Below are 25,637 nucleotides of genomic sequence, written 5' to 3' on the forward strand. Positions count from 1 at the left end.
CCCGCCCGGCCCCCCCGGGGCGCGCACCGGGACTCGTGCGGGAGCGGCACCGCCCGCGGGCGTCCGGGAATCGGTACCGGGCGCCCCATCGGGCCACCTCATACCTGTCACCGGGCACCCCATGGGGTCACCTCACACTGGGCATCGGGAAACCCCCACTGGGATCACCTCACACCGGGCACTTCACATCAGCACCGAGCGCAGGCACTGGGCACAGGGACTCCGCGTCGCGGTCACCTCACACATAGCACTGGCACCTGGCACTGACACCAGGAACTGCCATCAGGCACCTCATACCGGGCACTAACACTGGGCACCAGCACCAAGCACTGCACATCAATCGCCTCGCACTGGTCACGCACGCTGGTCCCTTCTCACCAGTGACCGTGCGCAGATCACCGCCCGCCAGTCACCCACCACTGTGGCCACCACCACCACAGGGACCTGCCAAGTCCCTGCTGCGGCCACAGGAGAGAGGCGCTGGAGGCAGCTGTGGTGGTGGCACCTCCATCGTGCCTCCTCCCAGATCCAGAGGGCTCCTGGGAATCCAGCTTTGGTTTTAGAGCCAAAACATCAGGAAAAAGCTGATGGGATCCAAGTGAGGAGCCCCGGTGAGGAGCGGAGGGCAGTGGGGGGACAGTTTTGCCACTGCTGTGGGATCCCCTTCCTATCAACAGAGACTCCAGTGGGAAAAGGGAGCCCTTGGACAGTCCTTACTCCCCATACATGAGCCAGGGACAGGGAGGGACACTGTGGGTTCAGCCCAAACCACCCAAGCTGAGGGTCCACCACCTCCATTCCAGCAGCCCCTGCTCTCAGTGTCGCGGCCAGAGCATCTGAGCTACACAGGGAGGTGGCCGGCTGCTCCAGCCGCTCCAGCCAGAGACACTCTGGAGAGGTGGTGCCTGGAGCAGAGAGGGCATCCCGAGGTCCCAGCCCAGCTGGCAGCTGCATCACCCAAAACCTCTGCACACCCTAGTTTTGCTGCAGCAAAACCCCCTCCCAGCCTTGCACCAGCCCCTGACAACATCACAGAGACAGGCACGAGCTCCGGATAGGAGCTCCGGAGGGGCACAGGCACCGGATACTGGGGGCAGGGGAAGGGCCCTGCATGGGGCCATATCCCCACTGCAGCACCCAGGGGTTACTGGAGGTTCGGGGGATTCGGGGTTGCCCGAACCGAAGGGATCCTCCCCTGCCCATCACCCTTGAAAAGGGCGGCTGAGTGTTCCCAAACGCAGGAGTCCGTCTGAAATTGAAGCGTCAGCATCATCCTCGTGTGGTCCTTCTGCATCCCCCCCACCCCCGCCCCATGGCTCTGGACCGATTCCTCTGGCTCTGCGCCATGGTAATTCCCGTAGTCACGATGTGCGGGACCCTTCTGCCTCTCCCCTGCCCCCTCTCCCGCCTGCTCTCCTCTCCTGCCTGCTCTGCTGCCTGCACGGGGCTTGGAGTCAGCACAGGTCGAGGTGCACGCACCGGGCACATCTCTGCGGCCGAGGGGCCGGGCGTCACCAAAACCGGTCCCACTCTCCGTGTCCGGGGCCGCACCCAACGTAAAGAACTCGTGTGAACTCGCCCTGCGGGAAGAGCGGGAGCCGATGGGAAGAGCCCTCTCCTGGCCCTGGATCCGCCACTGCAGCCTCTTACAGCTCATCGCCATCCCGTCATTAACTCCTGAAGCATCTGTCCCTGCTCCAGCATTGCTCTCCGGAGGGGAAAACAGATTTGGAGATGCCATGGGAAGACTGGGCTCTCCCTGCCTGCTTCAGCCTCCAGCCGTGCTCTGCTGCAGGGCAGAGCAACTGGATTTGCACAAGGGACACCATCCACCTCTGTCCCCCCTGTGCTGACGCAGCATCTGTCACCATCATGTCCATTCAAATGGGAGACTAGATCAGACCTGGTGAGGCAAAAGGGGCCCTGAGAATGCCTACCCGCCCGAGCCCTCCACCCCCCCTGCTCACCTCAGGTGGGACCTGTCTCTCCTGCCCCAGGAAAGGGACCTCCTGCTTTCCATGTCCTGAACTGTGAGGATTCCAAATCAGGAGCATTTCTGCCCACCCCAGACTTTACAGGTGTGTGACCTCAGGAGAGATGTCCCCAATCCCTAAAACTGCTCCCAGCATTCTGCAGAACAGCTAAGATTTCAACCCATGAGCATTTCTACTAAGGATTCCTTCCCATATTTTGCAGGAAGGCAACTACCAAGGACAGGGGTAGATGCTTTGAAGGCTTGAGCCCCTCTGCTCTGGAGACAGGCTAGGAGAGATGGGAGGTGTTCAGCCTGGAGAGAAGTCCCTCTTCCTTTCAAGAGAGCTGGAGGGACTTTGGACAAAGGCCTGGAGGGACAGGACAAGGGGGAATAACTTCATACTGCCTGAAGGCAGGGTTGGATGGGATATTGGGAAGGAAATCTTGGCTGTGAGGGAAGTGAGGCCCTGGCTCAGGCCGCCCAGAGAAGCTGTGGCCACCCCATGCCTGGAAATGCTCAAGGCCAGGGACTTGGAGCAACCTGGGATAGTGCCAAGTGTCCCTTCCACTGACATGAGGCTTAAGGTCCCTTCCAACCCAAACCATCACGATTCTATGATGTGAACAACTGCCCTCCCCTCCGCCACACAGGGACAGAGCCACAGACACAGGACCAGGAGCCGACAGTACAGGAGATCACTTTATTGAATCCAATGGTGTTAGACAGACGACTGAGAAGAGACATGCCAGTTGGTGCGGGCAGTGTGGGCAGCAGGAGCTGACTTGGTGCAGGGCTGGATTTGTTTCTGTCTTTTCAGAATATCTTCAAGCCTTTTCCTGGCTTCCTTTTATGTTTGCTTTAAAATTTCTTTGAAGTAAAAACAACTAATCGTGGAAAGAGTCCAGATGGTGTTTGTTTGTTCCCTATGATTGTTCCCGCAGCTATATACAACGTGGGGCTGGGTCTCAACATCAGGTATAAAATGGAGCGAGTTTACAAACGTGGAGGGTGCAAGGAAAAAGCAAAAACAGACAGGCGTGAGTAGAAATCTGGACCAAAATCTTAAAGAGAAATTTAAAAAGTGCTATAAAACCCCTCGGCAGGAATACCATGCAGTTAAGAAACACAAAACCCAGTCAATTACACAGATAATCTAGAACAGGAATTTGTCCATTTCATCTTTTATTTAATTAAAAAAAGGTTGTTTGTTTATTAGAAAAAAGCTAAAATTGTAAGGTTCAGGCCACCAGGCAGCAGCAGCTCGAGGGGGCAGGAGGGTGAGGCACTGGCATCACCCACCTCCAGCCCCTCAGGGACACTCCCGGGGACCACGGGGACCCTTGGGGGCAACTGGCACCTCTGGAGGTGGCAGAGACCCTTGTGGGGTGATGTGCACCTTTGGGGACAGCAGGCACCTTTGGAGGTGGCAAGAGGAGTTAGAGCAATTCTTGGACCCTTTCTCTGGGGACAGAGGGACTCAGCCCACAGCCAGGGGTTGGCCCCCAGACAGCTGCCAGCCCTGGGGACATGAGGTGCTTGGTGTAAGCCAGGAGGAATCCATCAGGATCTGGCCCCTCTGGCCAGGTAACCCCAGCCAAGCCCCCCACCAGCCGATCCCAGGGCCCACCTGCTGGCATGGCCCTTCTCCTTCCCCCAGAGATTCCTCCTGGATCACACCCTCACTGCCCGCTCACCTCCAGCTGCCAGGGCCAAGGTGATGGGATGAGGGGCAGCCCTAATCTGGGGAGGGATGGGGCAAACCTGCAGGACACAGGCCAGGGGATGCTCAGCAGTGGGGGACAGCTACAGTTTGGTCCAGGTTTGGGTGGCTCCCTAGAGGAGTCAGAAAAGAAAGCTCAGGCGAGGCTGCCCCTCCTCCCATGGGACTCCTCAGGGCACCTGGGCACAGGGCAGCCCCCAAAGGTGCATCAGTCCCTTCCCACCCTGGGCACCAGAGTCCCAAGGAGGGTGTGAGGGGCTGGAGGGAACAGCTGCGTCCCCATTGCAGACCTCGAGTGGCTGCTGGGCCGGAGTCTCATACAATCAGAAAAGAAGTCAGCACAGCACAGTCATCACAGAGTACAAAAAAAAACCCAAAACCAGGGACAAGGCGCAGGGCCGGGCCCCCCAACCCACACAGGGCGTTCCACGACGGATCTATGTACAGCGAGTCCTCGACAGAAGAGAAGGAGAACAGAAAGCCCTAACGCCCAAGCCAGCATGGGGAAGAGATCCCAGAGATCCCCGTGGGAAGGGGCCGGGCTGGCTGGCCCCGGCGGCAGCAGGAGGCTGTCGGACAGACGGAGAAGTGGGAGAAGTGAGCACCATGGGGCGGCGAGGCAGGACGCACCGGCCAAGAGCACCGAGGGCAGAGGTGGCGGCAGCCTCCGAGGGCACTGTGGGAGATGTCCGTTCCAGAGGGGTGTGAGGCGTCCCTGAAGGCCACACCAGCTGCAGCACAGGGGGCTGAGGCTGCCCAGTCCCCAGCCTGGCAGTTTGGGGACAGGGTGGGCTCAGTTGATGTGGCCCTGGGGTCACCTCTCCTCATGTCTCTCCAGGGCCCCAGAAGAATGTGGGGGCTGAGCTGGAGGGCAGCAGGGAGGAGGGGGCCCCCAGAGCCCAAGTGGGCACAGGATGGGAGTGCAGGCCTGCCGGACACCCCGCAGCCACGGCTGGGGACGGGCCAGTGAGGGTGCTGCAGGCAGCAGTCCCAGCACCTTCATTCCATCCCAGCCAAGCTGGCTTTGGGGACAGAGAACACTGGAGCTGGAACAGGCTGTGACAGCATTGTCCAAGCTCCATGTGCCCCCTTCCCACATGGCCAGAGATTAAGGCACCACTGCAGCACCGGGGCCGACCCTCTCCATGGAGTCTGGCCTTTTGACAATGCGGGATAAGGCCAGGAGGACACATGGCAGCCCCAGGTGCCCCCAGAGCACCAACACAGACCCTGCCAGGCTGCAGGAAGGCACAGGGCCAGGGGGAGCAGGCAGCATGGGGAGCAACCCCAGGCTCATTGACCCACAGCCCCAGGCCTGGCAGCACCAAGGGGATGACAGGTTGGTTGGGCCCCCCTCCACCAAGGGGACAGGGATGGCATCCAGCTGCCCAGGGATGGGGCAGCAGCAGTGGCCTCCCCATGCCCCAGTACCTCAGGGAGGGTGGCATCCCAGCCTGGTGGGAGACACCATCCCAACGCTCTGTGCCTCAGAAGAGGAGGGAGTTGCCATGTGAGGGGCTGCTCTGGGAGCCTCCTGCTGCCACCTGCCTCCACACTGGCCTCCAAGTCCCACCTCAGCCAACCTGTGCGGCCCCAGGAGGTGGGTTCAGGGACTGGAGATCATCCAGTGAGCACCAGTTTTGTGACAGAGGCGGTTTGAGTGGTGAAACCAACAGCTGCAAAAGAAACCTAAGGGCAAGGACACTGCTGCCAGGGAAGCAGTAGGCACCAGGCCACAGGCTCCAGGCCAGGAGAGCAAAGTACCAGAACAAATAAAGGGACCAAAGCCAAGTCTGGACTCGTTCAAAGGAAAAGGGGAAGGGGGAAACAAAATAAAGTAAGAAAAGCAGGGGTTTTGGGCTGTCCTGGTCACAGCGGCTGCCGTGCAGGTGGAACAGGGAATGCACAGAGAGCAGTGAGAGCCGTGCTCCCCTCGGCTGGCACAGGGTGGGAGCTCCACAGTGGAGGCTGTGGCTTTGCCCAGCAGGCGCACAGGGAGCCAGAGCCCCTCGTGCCCATGCGCTCATCCTGCAGCCCCAGCTCCTCCTGTGCCCCCCAGGTGGCTCCCGCGGGGTCCCTGCCCCACGCAGGGGCCTTCCTGCAGCTCTCAGGAGTGGGGGCTCAGCCTCAGTGGTCACCTTGGTCCCAAAGCCCAGGAGTTTGCAATAGAGACAGAAAAAAACCAAGAAGAGAAACCAGGATTCTCCTACCCCCATGGTTGGGAGGGGAGATGGTAACTCGTGCTCTTTCACAGATGAGCCGAGTTTCCCCAGGCTCCACTAGGACACTCCAGAGCCCTGCTCTTCTCTCCACTTGCACACCAGCCCCACGCTCCTGGATGCCAAAGTAAAAGGAGGGCAGCCCAGCAGCAGCTCCCCTCCACCTGGGCTGGCACATCTGGGCCTCACAGAGTCGACTGCAGGTCCGGGTCCACCATGGTCTCACGGTCTGGAGACTCAATGTAGTTGGCAGCTTCCTGGAGCTTCAGCAGCATGGCCATCTGTGGGGACAGGAGCATGGCAGGAGCCCGAGGGGGACAGGAGGCCTGCAGGTGACTGGGGAGGCCACTTGGCCCTTCTTGCCCTCCCAAATCAGCCATGCTGAGAAGCTCCTTAGAGGATAAAGCAAATCCCAGAGATGCTGCAAAATCCCTCCCTTGCGCCAGGATCCAGCCTCAGGCACAGCTGGAATGCTCAAGACTCAGTGTGCCATCAGCTGGTGTCACCTGTGGAGCCAGCAGCCCCTCCAGGTGACACATCAGGACATGTAGGAGCACGTGTGCCTGTCTGTGGCTCTGCATGTGGACATGATGCCTCGTGGATTGTCATGTGCCCTTTCACTGGCATGTCACCATGTGTCCTGGTGTGCAGCCCACCTGCAAGTGTCACCACTCTGTACCCACTGCTTCTCCCGGGAGCACAAAGTGTTTCTGCATCCCCACATCAGGCTTTTTACACCGACAATTTACTGGGAAAGTGAAGCTCCGCCCTGCTCTGCCACCAGCTCCTCCCAGCCCCTCCTGCTGGACAGCATACCAGTGGGTCCGAGTCCAAGGAGCTGGGCGTGGTGTCCTTCACGGTGCGCTCCTCAGGGGGGGACACGGTGCTCTGGGGCCCGATGGTGGGCGGGGGCAGGTGGTACAGCTTGGACTGGTCCTGCTGCGCTGACGGCCAGGGCAGGGTGTCCCGCACCCACTCCACGGGGTCCTCCCAGGCTGCCTTCTGCCCATGGACCTGTGGCAAGGATCAAGTGGCAGCCACCCCCTCAGTACATGCTAGAGGCAGCAATGTGGCACCCTGAGCCCCCCAGGACAGTGCTATGTCCCACAGCAGCCATAGGGTACAGGGATTTACAGAGATGTCACCACACCCACAATCCCAGTGCCTCCCCTCTCCCCCTGACCCACGATGGCTGTATCAGTGCGTCCCCGCACTGGTTTGTGTTCTCATGGGCCAGCAGCACTGGCTACCTTGAGCCCATCTTTCGCCCCCTCCTGCAGGTAAGGGATGATGGAGTTGTTCCACAGGTCGATGAACCAGGTCCGGAAATCCTCAATTCCAATAGGGCAGGACAGAAAGAAGCAGGGACCTGTGGGGGGAAGGCAGACAGAGGAAATGGGAGCTGGGTGCCCCATCTCCAGTCACTGGGCCGGAGGCTCACAGCACTGAGGTTGGCACACCTGGCTGGAAGGGGGCCCTTGGGAACAGTGACTAGGCACCATCCGCCTGCACAGCAGACAGACAGCATCTTCCAGGCAAAGAAGGGGGCTATCAAATTCAATCTATCCCCCAAAAGCCTGGTGAGGCATGGGGGATCCACCTGGGAAAACACAGCTCTTCCATGCCCAAGGAAGAGTGCTGGGAGGACTGGCAGCCTTGGATGACACCCCTAGTGACAGCTCCCAAAGGAACAAAGACCACCCAGGGAAGAGCAACGCTTGTGTGCATCACCCACCAGCTGTGGTTTGTGGGACTGGGAGACACAGGGAACACATCAGCCCCCTTGAGCTCCTCTGGGAGGGCTTGGTCCCACTCCCCAGGGCTCCTCACAGCCCGGGGCAGAGGAGGAAGGTGAGGCAAGGCCGTACCGATGAGGAAGTCGGATGTGCTGTGTTTTTCCAGAAAGGTGTGCAAATGGTACCAGAGCTTGGGCACCCAGTCCAGCACCCGCAGCAGCTCCTCCTTGTTGGCGTTGATGTCTGTGTCTGACTCCAGCAGCTTCCGCCGCAGGTAGCGCACCAGGAAGCCATTGGCTGGCTCCACGTTGTTGGAGAAGGTCAGCATCCTGGGGGAGGACTCCAGTGGTCAGGGCTGGGTCAACACACAAGCTGCCCTGCTCCCCAGCACTCTTGAGGTCCTCCTTGCATCCCCACCCTGCATTTGTCTTAGGCTGGGAATATCAGGCCCTTCTGGGATGGCAGGGACAGGCTTGGGGGCTCATTCCTTATCAGGGTCCCCAGCCATAGCATGTGACCACAGAAATGCCCAGGTGTAAGTGATGGCTTCTGTCCCCCACAACCGCACAAGGATGATCCCCAGGGATGTACAATTCCTACCTGAAGCTGAGATGGAGGCCATGGTTTGGGGTCATCTTCACAGGCTGGTTGGTAGTGCCAATGATATACGGACTGAGTGAGTGACAGAGAGACAAGATTCATGAGAAAAAGCCTCTGAGTCACCCTGCCCAAGGCAGAGGTGATCTGGGCACAGCAGACATGTGCAGCCTCATCCCCACAGCCCAGCGACCTCGGTGAGAGCAGCGGGGAGCACGTGTGTGCCATGGGGCTGCACTGGAGGTTTGCAGAGGGGTTCTCACCATTTGTGGTACTTGCAGGTGAGTGCACCGTTGACGAGCTCGCTGATGGAGCCCGCCTCACTGAGGTCGTCCAGGAGGATCACCAGCGGCACGTCTGCCGTGCCTGTCTCCCGGTCGATCTGGTTGGCCAGGTTGGACAGGTACAGCTGAAGATCCTGGAACAAACAGGTCAGGTGTCGTGTGTGGGGCCATGGCATGATGGCCACAGGGACCATGGCACCAGTGCCCACAGGGACACTGCTGTGTGTCCTCACCTTGCAGGACTGCTGGTGCATGTTGAAGGTGCTGACGATGCCCTCGGTGACGTCCCGACCCGAGCGCTCCACCAGGTACTCGGCCAGGCGGTTGGTCAGGTAGGTCTTGCCGGTGCCACTGGGCCCCGAGAGGATGAGGCGGCGGTGCTTCAGCAGGAGGCTGATGTAGTGCTGCATCATGGGCTTGGGGATGAGTGTTTCGAACACCAGGCTGTCCACGCACTTCTCTTTCAAGCCTGTGGGCAGGGGAGAGCTGAGGGTCCCACTCACACCCTGCAAGACTCCGAGACAGCAGGGACATGGCACAGCCACGGAGCCCCTCTGCCACACTGACCTTTGAGCGTCACGACAACGCTGGTCAGGCCCCGGCGGCACAGTGGCAGCTCCGGCGGCTCCGTGTCCAGCACCCGCTTGATGTGGCTGATACTGTAGCCGTAGATGGACTCGGTGCTGAGCCCCAGCGTGGACGCAGGATCCATCTTAGTGATGTAATCCTACATGGGGAAGGACAGGGCTGTCAGTGCCCCTGAGGCCTGGCAGAGAGTGGCTCCAAGAGAGCATGGGGAGGACCTGGGCCAGGGAATAGCAAGCCTGGTGGCCTGGTGGAGCAGTGTCAAAGGATAACTCCCTAAAGAGCGTTTGTTTTGCTCTTACCTTGAAGACCTGGGAGACAGCCTCATCCAGCATCTTCCAGTCTACCTTCCCGCTCACCTTGGTCCAGCCCAAGAAAAACTCCTGCTGCTTGAGGTCCTAGGAGCCAAGGCAGAAGTGTGCAGTGCTGCAGCACCATATCCAGCCCCAGGAGGCATCCTTTGCCCCTCTGTCAGGGCCATGACACAGTGAGCCCACACTTACCCCCTTGATGATGTGCTGGGGCGGCATGCGCACCACAATCCGCAGCGTCAGCTCATCCTTCTGGGTGCCAGCGCTGACAGCATCCATGGGGGACACGTCTGGGGATGGAGCAGTGAGGCTGCTCAGTGAGGCTGAGCCACCGAGCCTGGCTATGCCCAGCCAGAGACAAATCCTGCTGTGGCTGACAGCGGCACCAGCAGCACAATAGATCCCCTGCTCACTCCAGGTGAGCAACAGCATATTGCCACCACACACACTTCTCCTTGTCCCAGCCCTTCCCCATCTGCCAGCAGCTCTATCACCCCTACCTGCATCCCCCGGGCTGGGGCTGAAGGCGTGACCAAGGGTGAGAGCCAAGGAGCGCCGTGGTGAAGAGGAGGCCGCCGTGCTCGTGATATGGCTGGGAACAGCACCTAGCACTGCTGAAGGCCCAGGGGCCACCTTGAGACGGTCATTCTCGGCCTTCAGGAGATCTACCTCCAGCTGGGGCAGAACAAGGTAGGGCACAGGGTAAGGAGCTGTAGGCCAGCAGCACTCTGGGGTGCAGCAGAGTGGTGAGAATGCAGGGACTGTGGGCACCTTGGTACTGAGAGCAGCCAGGCTGCTGGCAGGGGTCCTCACCTGCATGTTGTGCATGGTCTCCCGCAGCTGCTCCAGCTGGTGGGCTGAGTTAAGGGCCTCCAGGCGGATGTCTGTCAGCTTCATCTCCTTCTCCCACAGCTCTGACCGCAGCTCTGACACCTCCTTCTTCTCGGGCTCACCCTCACTGTGGGCCTGGAAGAGCCTAGGCCAAGGGAGAGACCAGGTCTCGCACGTGTCTCTGGCAGGAGCCTGCAGCCCCTGCCACTGGCCCTCCCTGGCCCCACGTACTCAGCCGTGTCAATGCCCACGGAGGAGGATGTGGAGGACTTGATGGAGGGCGAGGCAGTCTCTGTGGAGCCATGCTGTAGCTTCGGGGAGGAGGGGGCTGACGAGTCTGGCGTGGCGATCTCCTCTATGTCAGAGTAGGACGAGGCTGATTTGGGGCCCTTCTTGATACTGAAGGCCTTATTGAAGGAGCTGCGTAGCTACAGAAGGAGAAGTTCTTGCTAGAGACAGTCAGAAGTGCAGCCCCACAAACAGACATCTGGCCTGGTCCTGCCCTGTCTGTCCAGGACCCACAGACAGTCTGAGCTGTACAGTCTGAGCTGGGACCAGTACGACCACACCCATCACAGAGGCAGCACCACCACCATGCTGGGGAAGGCTGCAGCCTGACCCCGCTCTGCTGGCATAGCAAATGGATGGGGTGCACAGCCCTCTGGGCAACACTCACCCCAGCCTGGACGGCACCAGAGCCCCAGAGAGTGGGACCCACATCCTGGTCAGGATGTCTCCCAGCCCTGCTCCCCACCAGCAGCTACACCAGGCTGTTCAGGCATGGCACCAGCATCCTGGTCCATCAAGAAGGGCCAATCCATCCCCACATTCACCCCACCACAGCCATTTCAGCAAGAGGCATTTATTTACAGGGATGCCCCTTGCTCCAGCCACTGCAGAGCCAGGGTCCTGCCCCACACCTCCCTCTGCCCCGTGGATCCTGCTGGAAGCACAGAGGGGCAGCCAGCCCTCCACAGAGCATGCTGGTGTCTCAGCTGAGCATGCAGCATGCACACAGCACACACAGAGCAGTGGTGGGTGAGCAGCGGGCTGGGGCCAGGGAGGGGGGGATGAACACTGCACAGGGACCAAACTAGACCCAAACTGGGTCCCACCAGCTGGTAGGAGAGCAGCAGGACAGGCACCGTGCACTCACAACATGTGCCCTGGAGTGCCAGGGCCTGCTCCAAGGGAAGGTGGGAGAAAGAAGGGATGGAGAACACACAGGATCTGTCCCAATCCCCACAAGCACCAGCAGACTGCTCTAGGGTGTTCCCAAAAGCAAAAGCATCTCATTTCAGTGTAAACAAAATAGGTATCCAGCTCTGCTGATGATGGAAGCAGGGAAGCACTGAGACCTATGTGGGTGATGGCAGGGACAGAGCCACTTGAGACCACATCAGGCAGCCCTGGAGAGGCAGAGATGGGCAGTGCACTCCAGTGTCCTCAGTGACACTGGCAGGGCTGCATCGAGGTCTCCATCCCAAAAGATCCGGTTACACAGGAAGTCAGGAGAGTGCCTGCCTTCCCTAGGCAAGAAGGGGAGTGTTCCCATCCATGGGGCAGGTCCCATGTGAGCCTTTCCTGCTGTCTATGGCAGTTCAAGCCCCTCCTTGTGGGTGCATATTTGTCCTCAACATCAAAGGAAGCAGCCAAGGTGGGCACAGCCTGGCTGGGGACCCAGGATGGCCTGTGCTGGGGTTAGTGCCAGTGGGATGGATGGGATAGGGAGTGTATGAGCACCGTCCCATGAAATGGAGCAAGGGCCCTGTCTGGGCACAGGTGGATTGGACAGCGTGGGACTTACCTCATACACCTGGAAAAAAAGGGTTGAGGTCAGCATAGGGGAAGAGAAACAAAACAAAGCAAGACTTAATTGCACATCCAGCTCAGAGCTGCCTGGTGCAGGGAAGGGGCTGCCCGGCCGAGGTGTCAGCCCTCCACGCTGTCAGAGCCTGTGTGCGCAGGAGGGACACATGGGGGAATACACAAGGAAGCAGGCATGCAGGGCCAGGGCTGGGAAACTCCTGAAGGGGCTGGAGAAGTCCCAGCCAACAATTCAAGACACAAATCCATGGCAGTTACACTCTCCTCACCACTGCTGTCCCCAGGGAACAGGGGGCACCAACACTCCAAAGCCAAGGCAGACCGAGAGCAGCTGGTTTGTGTGGCTGACCTTGAGCAAACCCTGCCAGTGGCTCCCCAAGCCCCAATTCTCCTGCCAGTGCCCCATCCAACCCACCCAGCTCTTCTTCTTCTTCTTCTTGGCATCAGCGTCCTTGCTGCTGCCGATGCTGGAGTGGCTGGTGATGCTGTTGAGGCTGGAGATGCTGTCAGAGGAGTTCTGCCGCTTGATGCGCAGCTCTGGGGTCCGCCAGAGAAGAAGGAGAGATTGGGAAAGGAGGGATCAGCTACCTGCAACTGCCTCAAAGCCAGAGCATCCTATGGTCCCCCCTACCCCCAATCTGTCCTCCCACCCAACGCCTTCTGAGCTCTTGGAGCCACCTTGTAACAATGACATGGGACTCGGACACCACATGGGCACTGCCAGAGAGACGCCCAGGCACATATCACCCTGCTGTTGTCCCAGGCCATCTCCTTGACAGTCCCTTGCACTCACACTGGGCTTTTGGGGCTACAAATAGCACTTATAGGAGCAAAGTCAATACCAACAGGCAAAAACTGGCTGTTGGCAAAGAGCCTGGCAAAGAGGTCTCTCAAGTTTGACAAACAACCATTCCCTTACATGCCAGCACTGTGACCTCCCATGGTGACAGCTCTGGCTGTCCATTCCTGGTTTCAGATGCTCAAGGATCCAGGGGAAAAACTGCTGCCCAGGGCACCCTGCCTCCAGATGAACTTCCCCCATGAGAGAGTGTGCCCTGGGGCCCTGCACTAGTCCCAGCAGGAGCATCCCAGCTCAGGAAGGGCTGCAGCATCATGCCTTACCTTTGGGGGTGACATCAGTGCCATTTAGAGCACCCTGGATCACAGCCTGAGCCTCTGAGTTCTTCTTTTTCAGGAAGTCAATGGTCTCTCGCAGGTCCAGCAGCTCCGTGTCCTGGGGCAGCAGAGTTGGGAGTCATGGAGTGCATCCCAATGGTGGAGAGCCTACCCCTGGTAGGCTCTCCTGGTGGGAGATTGGGGAGATTGGGGCAATCTCCCAAGTCCAGCACCCACCAGCCCCACTGAGCACCGCGATACACCCACCTTCTCCTCGGCGGTCTCAGCCAGGTGCCGCAGGCGGGATGTCATGCTCACCAGGCTCTGCTCAAAGGCCGCCACCAGGTTGGCCTGGGAGAGGAGAAACAGGTGAGCCCCCATATCTGGGCAAAAACCCATGGACAGGTGAGCACCCACTGCCAGGTGTGGGATGCAAAAGACTGAACGGGAAATCAGGGCTTCCATAGGCACATCCAGCACCAGCCCTATGCCCTGCAGGGATGGAGTGGGGTGCCCCACAGGGGCTCCCAAGGGACTCACGTTAGCAGACAGCTGGGACGTCAGCGTGGCCACCTTCTCCTGCGAGGACTCCAGCTCGCGGCGCAGCTTGCGGATTTGCTATGGGGAGAGAGGGGAGAGATGAGAGGGGCCAGGCACTCGCCCTCACTGGGGGCAGAGGCAGGCATGAGCAAAGGGTGTGGGCTCACCTCAGACTGCATCTTCTCCTCAGCCTGGCAGCGTGAGAGCAGAGAGGGACAGACAGACAGAAGCAGGCAGTCAGGGGGGGCAGCGAGGCACAGACAGGCTCAGCACCAGGCAGAGGCATGCACAGAGCCCCCCCCAGCCCCACCCGGATCCCCCAGCCATGCACAAAGCAGCGCAGCACGGAGGCGGCTCTTACGGAGGAGTAGGTGGAGGACGCGCTGGAGGCCAGGGACAGCACCGATCCATGAACTGCAACACAGGAAAACCCGAGGTGTCAGGGTGCCCTGGAGAGCAGCACCCAGGGGCTATAGGTCAGGGCAGAGCTAGGGACTGGGCTCTCAGGGGTGGAGGGCTCTGAGGTGGCCTGGGGGAGATACAGGGTGGGACGGCAGCTGCTCAGCACTGCCCATTTCTCAGTGTGTGCTCTCCACCTGCATCCTGCTCTCTGGGAAATCTGGGGGCTCTGCTGCCCTCCCTGCCTGCATGGATCCCCTCCTCCCCAGTGTCACAGCACCCTGGGGGCAACCCAAGGACACTGAGTACCCATGGGGGTCAGGGCAGACCCAGGGCTGATGCCAGCACGGAGTCCAACAGACCCCTGTTGCTGTCCCTGCTCTGATGCCAAGAATGGGACACAGCGACCCATCCAACAATGCCACGGCAGCACCGGTAGGAAGGGACAAGGGTGCAGGGAGCCCCACCAACCCTCTGCAGCCTCCTCTGCCTGGACAGGAGCACAGCACACTCTCACCATCGTCCACAGGGTCCCGGAAAGAGCCCGAGCGGATCATGCCCTTGGGCTTGTCGGCCAGGGAGAGGGTGCTGCCCATCTGGGAGGTGCTGTACAGCTCGAAGGTGGAGTCGTGGGTGGGGATGCTGTTGGAGCGGGTGATCCGCGGGGTTGTGGTGGCAGTGGGGCTCACTGAAGGAGAAAGCAGGGAGGAGGCAGGGTCAGAGTCACGCTGGGGACCTGCCATCAGGATGGGGAACCAGGACTGGGAGTGATCCACAAGAGCTGTGATGCAGTGAGGAAGCAGGGATTGTGGTCCCAAAGCAGGGAGGGGCTGGGGAAAGCTAAAAGGCAGGTTCATTCTGGCAAGACCAGGACACCAGCACCAAGGTAATCACAGGGCTGAAAAACAAATCCATTGCCCCAGGGAAAAGTGGGTACCATTATACCACAGCCTGCAGGTGCAGGAGTGGAGCCTGCTGCCTCAACTTGTCTGCCTGGACCCCCAAAACCCTCCAGGAACATGCAGGTCCTGGTCAGATCAGGGCAGGGCTTACCCCTTGCCCTGCCAGGCACCCCCAGAGGAGCAGTTATGGCCTGAGGCCCAAAGGTGGATGAGATACCCTGAAGTAGAGGTGGTGAACATCCCTGGTCCCAATCCAGCACCCGAAGCACCAGGTGCTGGTGTTGGTGGTGTCAAGGAGACAAGCAGCACCCAGGGGAGCACCAGCACATCACACAGGGAGCACGGGGAGCAGGAGGGAAGGGGCCGGCAGCGGAGGGCACTGACCAATGCTCGTGAGCGGACCCTTCCCGACCAGCGCCATGGGGAGGGCAGGGGGTGAGGGCAGCTCCTGCTGCTCGTCCGACTCGGGGAGTCCGCTGACTGCGTGGGAGTGGCGCCGCTCCTTGGCCTCCTCCTGGGAGTGGAGCTGGTACCTGGGGAGCCGCAGACAGGCATGGTAAGATCGACCAGCACCGTCCAGCTCCTGCCCCACTGCACTGTAGCCCAGCTTCCCTGGCTCAGGGGCACTGCCCTGGAAAGCTTCCCCTTCCCACCCCAGCACCACCCAAAAGTGTTTTGGGCTCTTTTACCTCAACCCCTTCTTGGGCAGCGTGTTCCTGTCACGGTTGGCACTGGAAGGGAAGGAAAGATCAGTGGCATCCCTGCACAGACTAGGGAAGGAACCATGGGAGTTGAGCTGCAGGGACAGGGAGCTTTTCCCTAGAAATGTAGCAGGAAGAGACTCTGAAGCAGGCAAAGGACATGGCAGAACAGCAGGGAGCAATGTGTGCCCATGAAGGTGCCATAGCGGCCCACCAACCTCCTTCCAGCCATACCTGTCCAGATGTGTGAGCCGGGGGCTCCCACTCCAGCCCAGCTCTCCTGCCTCTTCTTCTTCCTCTTCCTCCTCTGCGCTAGCAGGGGGTGCAGCAGCAGGGGTGGGGGTGGTAGTGCTGCCCCCTGAAAAGGCACTGGGCAGGCTCATGGGCATCTGCAGGGATTCCATGCTGCGGTGAAGGCTGGAGAGCTTGGGGTACATCCTGCCCTCCTTGGGGACACTGAAGCCACCCATGAGCTCCAGGCCCTGGGAGAAGCTCGCTGAGTTGATGTTGAGGATGGGGGCAGGGCTGGGGCTGAAGCAGGGTGCAAGGTGCCCGCCAGCTGGGTGCAGGTCCTGGAGCTTGGCAGTGTGTGGGGTGTGCAGCTCGCTGGAGGAGGGCAAGTCCAGGCTGTTGGAGTTGACCTTGTCCAAGTTGGCCAGAGAGGGAGGCTTCACGTAGGTCTTGGCAGCTGCTCTGGAGGGGGGAAATGGGTAAGGAAACAGGTGAGACTCAGGTACTGGTGCTGGGCACAGCCGTGCCAGGCACCTGCTGCCCTCAGAGGTGGAAGGACCATACCTGAGAGGTGTAGGGGGCAGCTCAGCCACCTTGGCTGCTGGCGGGAGGTTGGCCTGGGCTTTTGGGGTGCTCTCGGGTGAGCTGGCACTCTTCAGGGTGCTGCACTCAGAGTCAAGTGCCACTGCCTTGGCTTTGGCCTTCTCCTTCTCACGGTCTGTCTGGTTCACAGGGGCCGGTGTGCCACGGCCAGTGCCAACCTTGGATGGCTCCTTGAGCCGCGACACCGAGATGCCACCCTGCTTGGTGCTCAGCAGGCTGGGGTCAATGCTGCTGCTGACCGGCCGGGCCGCACTGCGGCCCCCGGTCACACTCATGGAGCTGGACTTGGCCGGCCGGGGCAGGCTGCGGTACTGGATGTTGGAGCGAGCCCCTGGTGCCAGGAACCCAGGCTCAGGTGCATTGGAGACATCGAGGCTTGTTTTCCTCCCACTGACTGGCTTAACAGGGATGCCAGAGCTCTTCTGGATCTTGCCGAGAGTGGCTGAGCCCCCAGCCTGCATGACAGTGGCCGTGCCAGTGGCAGGAGCTGGTTTCTTGTAGCCAAAGGAGCTGGAGGATGAGGGGCGTGCAAGCCCTGATGGTGGCTTCTTGGCGTCAGCGGTGCGGTCACGGCCAGCATCGGAGGAGGAGCGCTGCAGGCCCGTGTTCTTCACTGACAGCTTGCTCTTGTCGGTGACTTTGGTCTCTGGCTTGCCTGGTGGCAAGAAAGGACAGGTTAGTGTCACTGGAGGCTTTGGGGGCATTTGGAAGTGAACGAGCCCAGACAAGACATGGGCACCAGAGATGCAGAGACGTGACGGAGGAGGGACATGCCAGACCCTTGATGCACTCAACGGTTCCCCAGCCTGGTGTGTGGACATGAGACCATGGGGCAGGCACAGACCCCCAGCCTGCTTGCAGCCCGCAACACAGCCCTGTCTCCACTTCCAGCCCACACTCATCTCCCAGGTCTGAGCACAGCCATAGGCCATCCCACGGCCCACATGCTTGGGGAAAGCACACAAAGACAGCACCCAACCTTCTCTCCATCAAAGGAGCTGGACCCTGCCCAAACGGGTTTTTACCTGCCACTTTGAGGGTGCTCTGGGCCATGTGGGTGATGGGGGAGGTCACAGCCACTGGAGGAGTCTTGCCCTTCTTGAGAGAGCCTGGGGTGCCCAGGCTGACAGGCTTCTTCAGCTCACCACCCTTGGGCCCCTCCTCTCCACCCTCCGATGGCTCCCGCCGCCACTTGGAGGAGCCATGCTCCATCTTGAGGCTGCTGCTGTCGTAGTCCAGCTTCTTGGGTGCCTTCTCGTCACCCTCACCGTACCAGCTCAGTCCGCTCTCCGCCAGCGAGCGCTTCTCCGAGTCCGTGCGCAGCTGGGGGCAGAGCAGAGTCAGGGGCACTCCTGGCACCCACCCCAAACCCATCCCCAGAGAACATCAGCCAACTGGGAGAAGGACACAGCAGACGCCCTGTGCCATCCTTGTTTCCGCACGCTGGCACCCTCCATGCCCTCCTTCCCACCGAGGTGGTGGCAGGAAAGCTGGGATAGGTGCCAGAAAGGGTCCGGGTGCCACTGGCACCTACCGCTATGGCCGAGTTCCTGCGCGAGGCAGTGGGGGTGGAGGGCAGAGAGTTGAGCGAGGAGCTGGCATTGAACTCCTCTGAGCTGAGGTTGTCGGAGGCATCGCTGAGGCCACTGCTGATGGAGCTGCTCTCATCCCAGCTGTGAGGGAGAGATAGCATCAGACCCCTGCTCAGCCCAATGGGTCCCACCACCCACAGGATCTCCCTGTTCCAGTGGCTGCCGGGGCAAAAACCAGCTCCTGGTAGTGCCCATGGCAGGGACATGGCATGCAGGGCCCATGGCTGGCTCCAGCCCAGCCTGGTATTGGCTCATGTTCCTATGGCACACAGGCCTCAGTGACCCTGCTTCTCCCCATTAAGGCTCTGTGGGGCTTTGATGGGGATGGAGGGACACCTGCAGCTCAGGGAAGCCAGCACACACACCACAGGGCTAGCAGCATCACAGCTGGCAACAAGCCCCTGGCAACCTGCTCTGACCCTGGAGGCAGGTTGGGATTGTCAGAAAGGGCAGGACTTCTGGAATAAACAAGCCAGACACCCTATAACATCCACCCTTCCTGGGGTGGTCCCCACCCACTTCACCCTACTGCCCCTCTCCAGCCCCCAGCAGCCAGAGGCAGCAAGTCTGGGATCTGCTGCTGTGCCTAGGTGGCTGCTCCATGCCACCTAGGTGGGGGCTAGGTGGGGGCTCAGCCAAGTGTGCAGAAGCCCATCTGCAGGGCCATCAGTCAGCACCACACTGGGGCAGCAGCTGCCTGGGTGCCCCAAGGGCATAGCTGGTTCCACAGCACTGGGCTGTACCCACGTCGATCTGGCACAGGCAGGCATGGAGCACCTTCCAGCAGGACAAGCATAGCACCTTTCAGGTCAGCAGCTGAGTAGGTCAGTGAAGCCTCGCAGCCTCCCAGGGCCGGTGAGGGGCTGGGGGAGACAATACTGGAACAGGCTGCTCAGAGAAGCTGTGGCTGGCCCAACACTGAAATGTTCAAGGTCAGGTTGGATGGGGCTTGGAGCAACCTGACCTAGTGAAAGGTGCCCCTGGCCACGGCATGGAGGGGCACAAGATGATTTTAAGGTCCCTTCCAACTCACACTATGCCATGATCCTGTGACTGTGGCATAGGATCCCATGAGCTGTGGCATAGGAGTGCGGAGCAGAGCTGGGAGCTGCAGCCAGCCCCAGTCCCTGCAAGAGATGCCTGTTTATTTACACTGGGGCCACAGAGGTGCAAGCGAAGCCCAGCAAACAGCAGAGCCCCAACAGCAGTGGCAGAGCAAAAGCAACAGTCACCACCATCCCTGTCAGATGTCCAAAGCTCAAGAAGGAGCAACAAAGGCAGCTCCAGAACCATAAAACCTGCACTGTGTGTCCTGCTCTTTCCATAGGGGAGGAGTTCATCAGAGACTGGCCAAAGCCAGGATGGACACAGCCCCCTGTGCCCCCACAGCAGCCTCTGGGACAGAGCCAGCAGGTGCTGCTGCCCAGGAAAGGATTTCAATAGGATCATGCACTCAGGATGTGCTGCTGAGCTCCTCAGCTCCAAGCCATGTCTCACCAGCAGCCCTATGCCCAGGGCGAGTTCCCACTGGGACGGAAATCCTCACCCCAGAGCCTGCAGCAAAGCCCCTCTCCCAGCCTGACCTCACCTGCCAGCAGGCACTGCCAGGAGTGAGGCCAGGCTTTGTAGGACTGTGTCCTATGGCAACACAGCTGGGGCCACATGTGGTGCTGGGTGTCTCAGTCTGGCTTTTGGGGCCAGGCAGGGAAACCCCAAACTCTCCCAGCCACACATGTGACATCCCCATTGCCCCAGGCATCCAGAGAGCCACTGAGAAAGGAGCACAGGGTCAGATGTTAGGCCAAGGCAGGAGGTGACTCCAAATCCTCCTCCTCCTCCAAACCCTGTGCCAAGAAAAGACAACATGGAAGGTCACATCCCAAAATCACTAAAACCATGGCATGAGGCTGGGGACCCAGCTGCACACTGCGAGGGTGTCTCTGACTCTCTTATGGGGCACACAGCTGGTGCACTGAGGGATCCTCCAAACTGGTACATGTTTGCCACAGGCAGCACAGCAAGGAAAGCCTCAACCATAGCACCACTGGCCCCTCAGCAAGTACAAACTCCTGGAGCATGGACGAGCCCTGGCACCTCGACTGCCCCCCTGAACCCTCCAACAGGGGGTAGCCATGTCAGACTGCCACTCCGGGGCAAAACTGACCCCCTGCTTTGTGCTCCATCTCATCCATCTTATCCAGAGCCATTCCCAGCTCCTGCAGACGGCCTCGCATCGAACCCATCCGCCAGCAGCCCCGCGGCAGCTCCCAGGAACGGGGATGCTCAAGGGCAGCGTGTCCCTCCTGCCGCGCTCCGCGGCGCCGGCGGGCGGCCGGGACCCGCTGAGGGCGGGATGGTCCGGCACGGGCTCGGGGACGAGCACCCCGGCCCCAGCCCCGGCGCGGGGAGGCGGCTGCACCGGTGGGGAGCGGAGGATGGACTGGAACCACGGCGCGGTGCGCGGGGATGCTCCGCCCCGCCCCGGCCGCACCCCGACTCGGAGCCCCGCGCCCGGCAGCCCCGGGGTCAGACCCGACGTCCGGAGGCACCAGAGCCTCGGGAGCCTCGCGGAGGATAGGCCCGGCCGTACTGCAGGTGCGGGGCGCGGGCCGGGGCGGAGATGGGGGTGCCGGGGCGGGGATGGGGAGGCCCGTGGGAGCCGTCCCGACGCCCCGATGCCGCGGTGCCGGGCGCGGCCGCGCTGCCCCGACCCCCCTTTTCCCCCCCGCAGCGCGGCCGAGACAAAAGCACCGCCCGCGGAGCGGCCCCGGGGCGCGGGGCTTTGTCTGCCGGGGCCGAGCTCCGGCCGCGCCCCCGCCCGCTGCGGTGCCCGTTCCCTGCCCGTGCCGTACCTGCTGGCGAGGCGCGGGGCGCGGCGCGGCCTCCCCGTCCGCAGCATCGTGCTGCCCGCGGCGCGGCGCGGCCCCGCCGGGCGGGCGAGAGGGGCGGGGGGCGGCGGGACCGCCCCGCTGCCCGCGCCTTAAAGCGACAGCGGCACAGGACCCCCTCCGCCGTCCATCGGCCCCTCCCCGGGGTCCCGGCTCCAAGCCTCCCCCGCCTCAGCTCCGCGGCCACGTCTCTGCATTCTGCAGCCCAAGGCCCCGACCCCTGTCCCTGGTGTCCGCCAGCGTCCTCCCAGAGACCCGCAGAGCCCCCAAACCACGAGTCACATCTCCAAACACAGCACCAGTGACCCCCAGTCCAGCCTACAGTGTGATACCAGAGGCCATTCCTCAGCACTGGGCCTGGACCCAGTGCCCCCCAAACCGCCCTGTTCCCTGTCCCCAAAGGAACCACCTCCTCGATGTGGGTCCCGCTGCGGGGTGCTGGGACAGCTGCTCCTAGCAACCTCGGCACTCATCCCCAGAAAGGACACCCATGCCTGCCCCGCTCTGCCTTTCGTTGACCAAAACCCCTAATTTTGTCCCTTTTTTCTCTCTCTCTCGCATCACAGCAAGAGCCATGCTGCAGGGTAGGGTCCTCACTGGGATGGTAACACCAGGGACAATTTTGCCAGCCCCGCCACATAGGGTAGAGAGAGTTAACTGCAGCCTTGGCAAGATAGATCAGACCCTGCAGGCTGGGAAATAAGTAATTCCTTCCTTGAAGCAACGGCAACGCCTCTTGGCTCCTTCCCCACTGCCCCATCACTCACCACACAGGGCTTGCCCCAGCATGGCATGGTACGGCACAGCATGGCATGGCAGGACAGGGGTACCTGCCCATCCCTGTCCCCACTGATCAGCTCGTGCCCACACCCACCAAGCCCTGGCAGGAGCTCATGGCCAGGGGCTGGTGGTGCAGCCAGCCCTGCGGTGTGGTTACGGCCCCACGGCCGCGTGCGCCAACGGGTGCGGCGGCACAGCCCGTCCAGCACTGCATCCCTCCGGTCCCTCCGGCCTGGCACAATGCCACATGCTGTCTGTCCCTCCTCTTCTCCTGGCTGCCTGCCTCAGCCCCGCCACGGCCGGCTCAGGCAATGCTCGGAGCAGCTTCCGCTCGGTGCAAATCTGGGCATCCTGGGTAGCAGGGGAGCCAGCCTGGCACAGCCCAGCACTGCAGCCTCTCAGAAAGGCAGCTCTGACCCCACCAGAGCCACGGGCCTGCTGTGAGATGACGGCAGAGAACGACTACTGGTCACAGCAGACCCTTGGGCACCAGCACAGGCACTGAGCCCCATACAGAGGAGTACCCCCAGCACATTTCTCAGCAGAGGCTGCTGTTGGAGCTGGACAATTTTGACCTCTCCTTGCTTCACCTGTCTCACACTAGCACGGACACCTGCCCATGTGGCATCCAGACCCATTGGCACCAGCCAGGGCTCCAGACACTCGTGTCCCTGCCAGGCTGGTCCAGACAGATCCTCACTGCCATCCTAAAGCCCACCCTGGATGGAAGCAAGTCTTGGTCTGCCCTGGCCCCTTCCTCCTATCGCCGGGGAGGAAATGCAGGGGGTGCACTGAGGGGGTCTCACACCCCACATCAGCAGATCGCTGGCATTGAGGGGGCTCTGTGGCACTGGTGCTCACAGCCCCAGCCTCATGCTGTGACTTGAGATAGGAGCAGTGAGAGCACAGGCACAGCCGGGGCACACCCTCCCCCTCTCCTCCACTTAATGGGGCAGAAAAAACAATTAGCTTCATAAATCCTGTTGAGGGGGTTGGGAGCTCCCCGTGGATGTGGGCAGGGCGGGGTTCTGCATCCCCCTCACATCCACATTAGGAATCAGAATGTAACAACACTCCCTGACTTCCCTGATCCCCACAGCCCTGTAAACCCCTCTGTACCCTCCAGGATGCCTCCCAAACCACCGGATAACCCCTCAGAGAACTCCAGTCCCTACAGAGAGTCAGGCTACCTTGACCCTAGGTGTCTCCTGCTTGGATTTTGGGTACTGTGATCTGGCACCTTTCTCTGAAGCTGCACTCAAAGGAACAGGGGTCTGCAGAGATTTGATGGGGAAACTGAGGTAGAGAAGGGGGATCTGACTTGCCTGAGCTCACCAGCGGAAGAGTACCAACATCACATCCCGCAGTTGATTCAGGACCCCATTCTCCAGGTAGCACTGCCTCTGGTCTCTGGCCCCCCAGAACCCTGAGGGGTGCAGAGGACTCCGCCACAGGACCCTTGAGGGTGTGTGTCCCTGCAAGGGGGGACCCGTGGCCAGGCTGTGCCTCCACCCCAGCCCTGCGCCATCAACCGCAGCAACAGGGGTCTGATTTCCCCGCGGCAGCAAGGCCGAGGCCGTGGGGGGGTCAGCCAGCACTCACTGCCTGCTGCACTGACAGCAGCCATGGACCCCAACCACACTTCTGACTGAGAGCTCACCTCTGGTCACCCCTCTACCCCCCTCCAAGTGGTGGAAACCCTGGAGGAAATGTGTCCTGGTGCGGGGATCTCCGCTGGCAGTTTTGGTGACATATGGAGCCTCACCGAGCCACGGCGGCACACGGGGCTGCAGAGGCCACGTGCGATGCTCAGAGAGTCCCAGGGCAGTGCTGGGGTGGGGAGCAGTGTGACTCATCTTGGTTGTGAAATTCCTATTTTTCCTGTTGTCTGGACGAGCCGGTGACCTTGGACACCTCAGTCCAGAGTGGCCAGGCTCCTCCACAGGCGGCAGGGTGGCACATGGTAAAGCCAGGTCTTGAGGTCCCCAGGTGCCATGCAGAGAGGCAGGTAGGTTTGGGTCTGATTCTCCCCAGCAGCTTTCCCCAGGGCACATGGGTATGTGAGGTCCAACCCTGCGCTCTGCTCTGCCCTGTGTCCGTATCCAGCCTCATCAACAAGCCGCAGGGGCCAGCAGCTTCCCGCATCTGGGGCGTGCACTGACCCCCGGGTGCCCTGTACCCCCAAGCCTCACAACCCCAGGATTCCCTTCCCAAAATATACCTCATGCAGCCGCTGTCACATCTCCAGGGGCCAGGGATCAACACTGGGTGCCTCAATCCAAACCCCAAAGGACGGAATTGCTAGAAAGCAGCGCGCAGGAAGGCGCTTCAGTAGTGCTGATGCCCAGCGGGGTCCTGGGGCCCCTTTCCGGGAGCATCCCCTGTACCCAGCTGGCGAGAGGAACTCGCCAAGCTCAGCACGCAGCGCAGCCCAGCAAATATTTATACAACATTGCTCCCTCACACACGCCAGGCCACGTGCAGGGCCGCAGCCGTGCCCCACGGGATGTCCCTGATGAGGAATGACTTCATGGGCTCACTGTGACAGGACATGGGGTCATCCTGCACTAGCCAAAGTGGAGCAAGGGGCGTTCAAGGGAAGGGGGCAGGCTCCAGCACCAGTCCTGCTTGGAGCAGGAGGAGGGTGGCTGCTCCCCTGCTGCTCCTGGGGAGCTGAGCCAAACATCTGCTCCCGCCTACGGGCTGCGCCGAGCCCGAGGAGCTGTGAGGAAGCCGGAGCCAGGCCAGCCAGAGCGCAGCGGGTGTCAGCTCCAGAGCATCCCTCCCGGGAGGATGCTGCTGGCAGCCCCCAGCCCTGCTGGAGGGGACCACAGGCTCTGCAGTGCTTGGCTGCCAGCAGCACCATCACAGTGACCTGGGACGGTGCCTGGGGTGTGCTGTGGGCTAGACACATGTGCCCTGCGCTCCTAATTCCAAAAGCTGCTGCCTCAGCTCCATTTCATGCCCACGAGCAGAGTCAGGGCAGTACCCAGCTCATGAGGGTGCAGATGGTGCCACTGCTGTAGTGGGATGCAATGCTGCCTCCCTTTCTACCTCTAACAAATGAGATTCAAAAGGACACCCTGAAATCACAGCAGTCCCAGGGTCACACAGACATACCCCTGGTACTCTGGAAGCCCCAAGGGACATGCAGAGCCCTGAGGACAGGCTCCAGAGCTATGCCCCCACACCACAGTCCAGCAGCACACACAAACCATCATCACTGCTCCTGCAGCCACCGCAGCACAAGGTGCTGACTCAGCAGCCAGCCCCGCTAGTTCTCTCTGCACCCCAGGAGCTCCTGACTGCAGCAAAGCCTTGCAGCATCCCACTGTGACCCAGCTGGCCCTAGGAACACCCAGGGACGGTGCTGAGCCACTGCTCAGGACACGCCACATCAGGTCAGGTTCTGGGCACACAAGGCACAGCGGGAGGCACACCAACACATGGCCACACTGTGGTGGCACTGCTCAGACATGCGGGACATGGCCAGAACAAAACCAGGCCAAACCTGGCTTGCACATCCTGCTCCATGCTCCTCACCACTGCCTGGTTCATGTGCAGGTCTGCACACAAAGGCACCCACGCTGTGGCTGTGGCTATGCAGACAGAGATGTCCCTGGGGAAGCTCCCAGTGCAGTGACCTTGGTGGGGTGACCTCCTATGTTCAGGAAACAACCCCAGCCTGGATGGGTGGGAAAGCATCACAGGTGGCACCGCACCCTCTCTGGAACTGGCCTCAGGGCAGGGAACAGCAAGTGGCCACTGAATAGTGGTGGGTGGGAACCAGAGTTGACCAA

The 25,637-nt window shown here is 60.9% G+C and overlaps 1 protein-coding gene across 4 annotated transcripts in view; it reads right to left on the reverse strand.

The window, feature by feature from the left end:
* Positions 1-2,656: 2,656 nt before the first annotated feature.
* Positions 2,657-25,637, reverse strand: part of NAV1 (neuron navigator 1) — a 62,355-nt gene continuing 39,374 nt past the window's right edge. Inside the window, exons 6-31 of one of the 4 annotated variants that reach the window (XM_053963837.1) lie at positions 18,112-18,250; positions 17,603-17,900; positions 16,539-17,232; positions 15,978-16,436; positions 15,732-15,773; positions 15,427-15,575; positions 14,658-14,828; positions 14,103-14,155; positions 13,909-13,932; positions 13,742-13,819; positions 13,469-13,552; positions 13,208-13,319; positions 12,501-12,622; positions 10,490-10,686; positions 10,241-10,403; positions 9,928-10,102; positions 9,620-9,717; positions 9,419-9,514; positions 9,099-9,258; positions 8,765-9,000; positions 8,511-8,665; positions 8,251-8,322; positions 7,783-7,979; positions 7,165-7,283; positions 6,731-6,928; positions 2,657-6,195 (exon numbers count right to left, since the gene is read on the reverse strand). In XM_053963837.1, the coding sequence (XP_053819812.1) occupies positions 6,100-6,195; positions 6,731-6,928; positions 7,165-7,283; positions 7,783-7,979; positions 8,251-8,322; positions 8,511-8,665; positions 8,765-9,000; positions 9,099-9,258; positions 9,419-9,514; positions 9,620-9,717; positions 9,928-10,102; positions 10,241-10,403; positions 10,490-10,686; positions 12,501-12,622; positions 13,208-13,319; positions 13,469-13,552; positions 13,742-13,819; positions 13,909-13,932; positions 14,103-14,155; positions 14,658-14,828; positions 15,427-15,575; positions 15,732-15,773; positions 15,978-16,436; positions 16,539-17,232; positions 17,603-17,900; positions 18,112-18,250 (4,387 nt within the window). In that variant the 3' untranslated portion in view covers positions 2,657-6,099. The remainder of the gene's footprint in view (positions 6,196-6,730; positions 6,929-7,164; positions 7,284-7,782; positions 7,980-8,250; positions 8,323-8,510; positions 8,666-8,764; positions 9,001-9,098; positions 9,259-9,418; positions 9,515-9,619; positions 9,718-9,927; positions 10,103-10,240; positions 10,404-10,489; positions 10,687-12,500; positions 12,623-13,207; positions 13,320-13,468; positions 13,553-13,741; positions 13,820-13,908; positions 13,933-14,102; positions 14,156-14,657; positions 14,829-15,426; positions 15,576-15,731; positions 15,774-15,977; positions 16,437-16,538; positions 17,233-17,602; positions 17,901-18,111; positions 18,251-25,637) is intronic. The other 3 variants (XM_053963839.1, XM_053963838.1, XM_053963841.1) reach the window with 3 other exon arrangements.

The sequence above is a fragment of the Vidua chalybeata genome, chromosome 24 (assembly GCF_026979565.1).
Source record: "Vidua chalybeata isolate OUT-0048 chromosome 24, bVidCha1 merged haplotype, whole genome shotgun sequence".
NCBI lineage: Eukaryota > Metazoa > Chordata > Aves > Passeriformes > Viduidae > Vidua > Vidua chalybeata.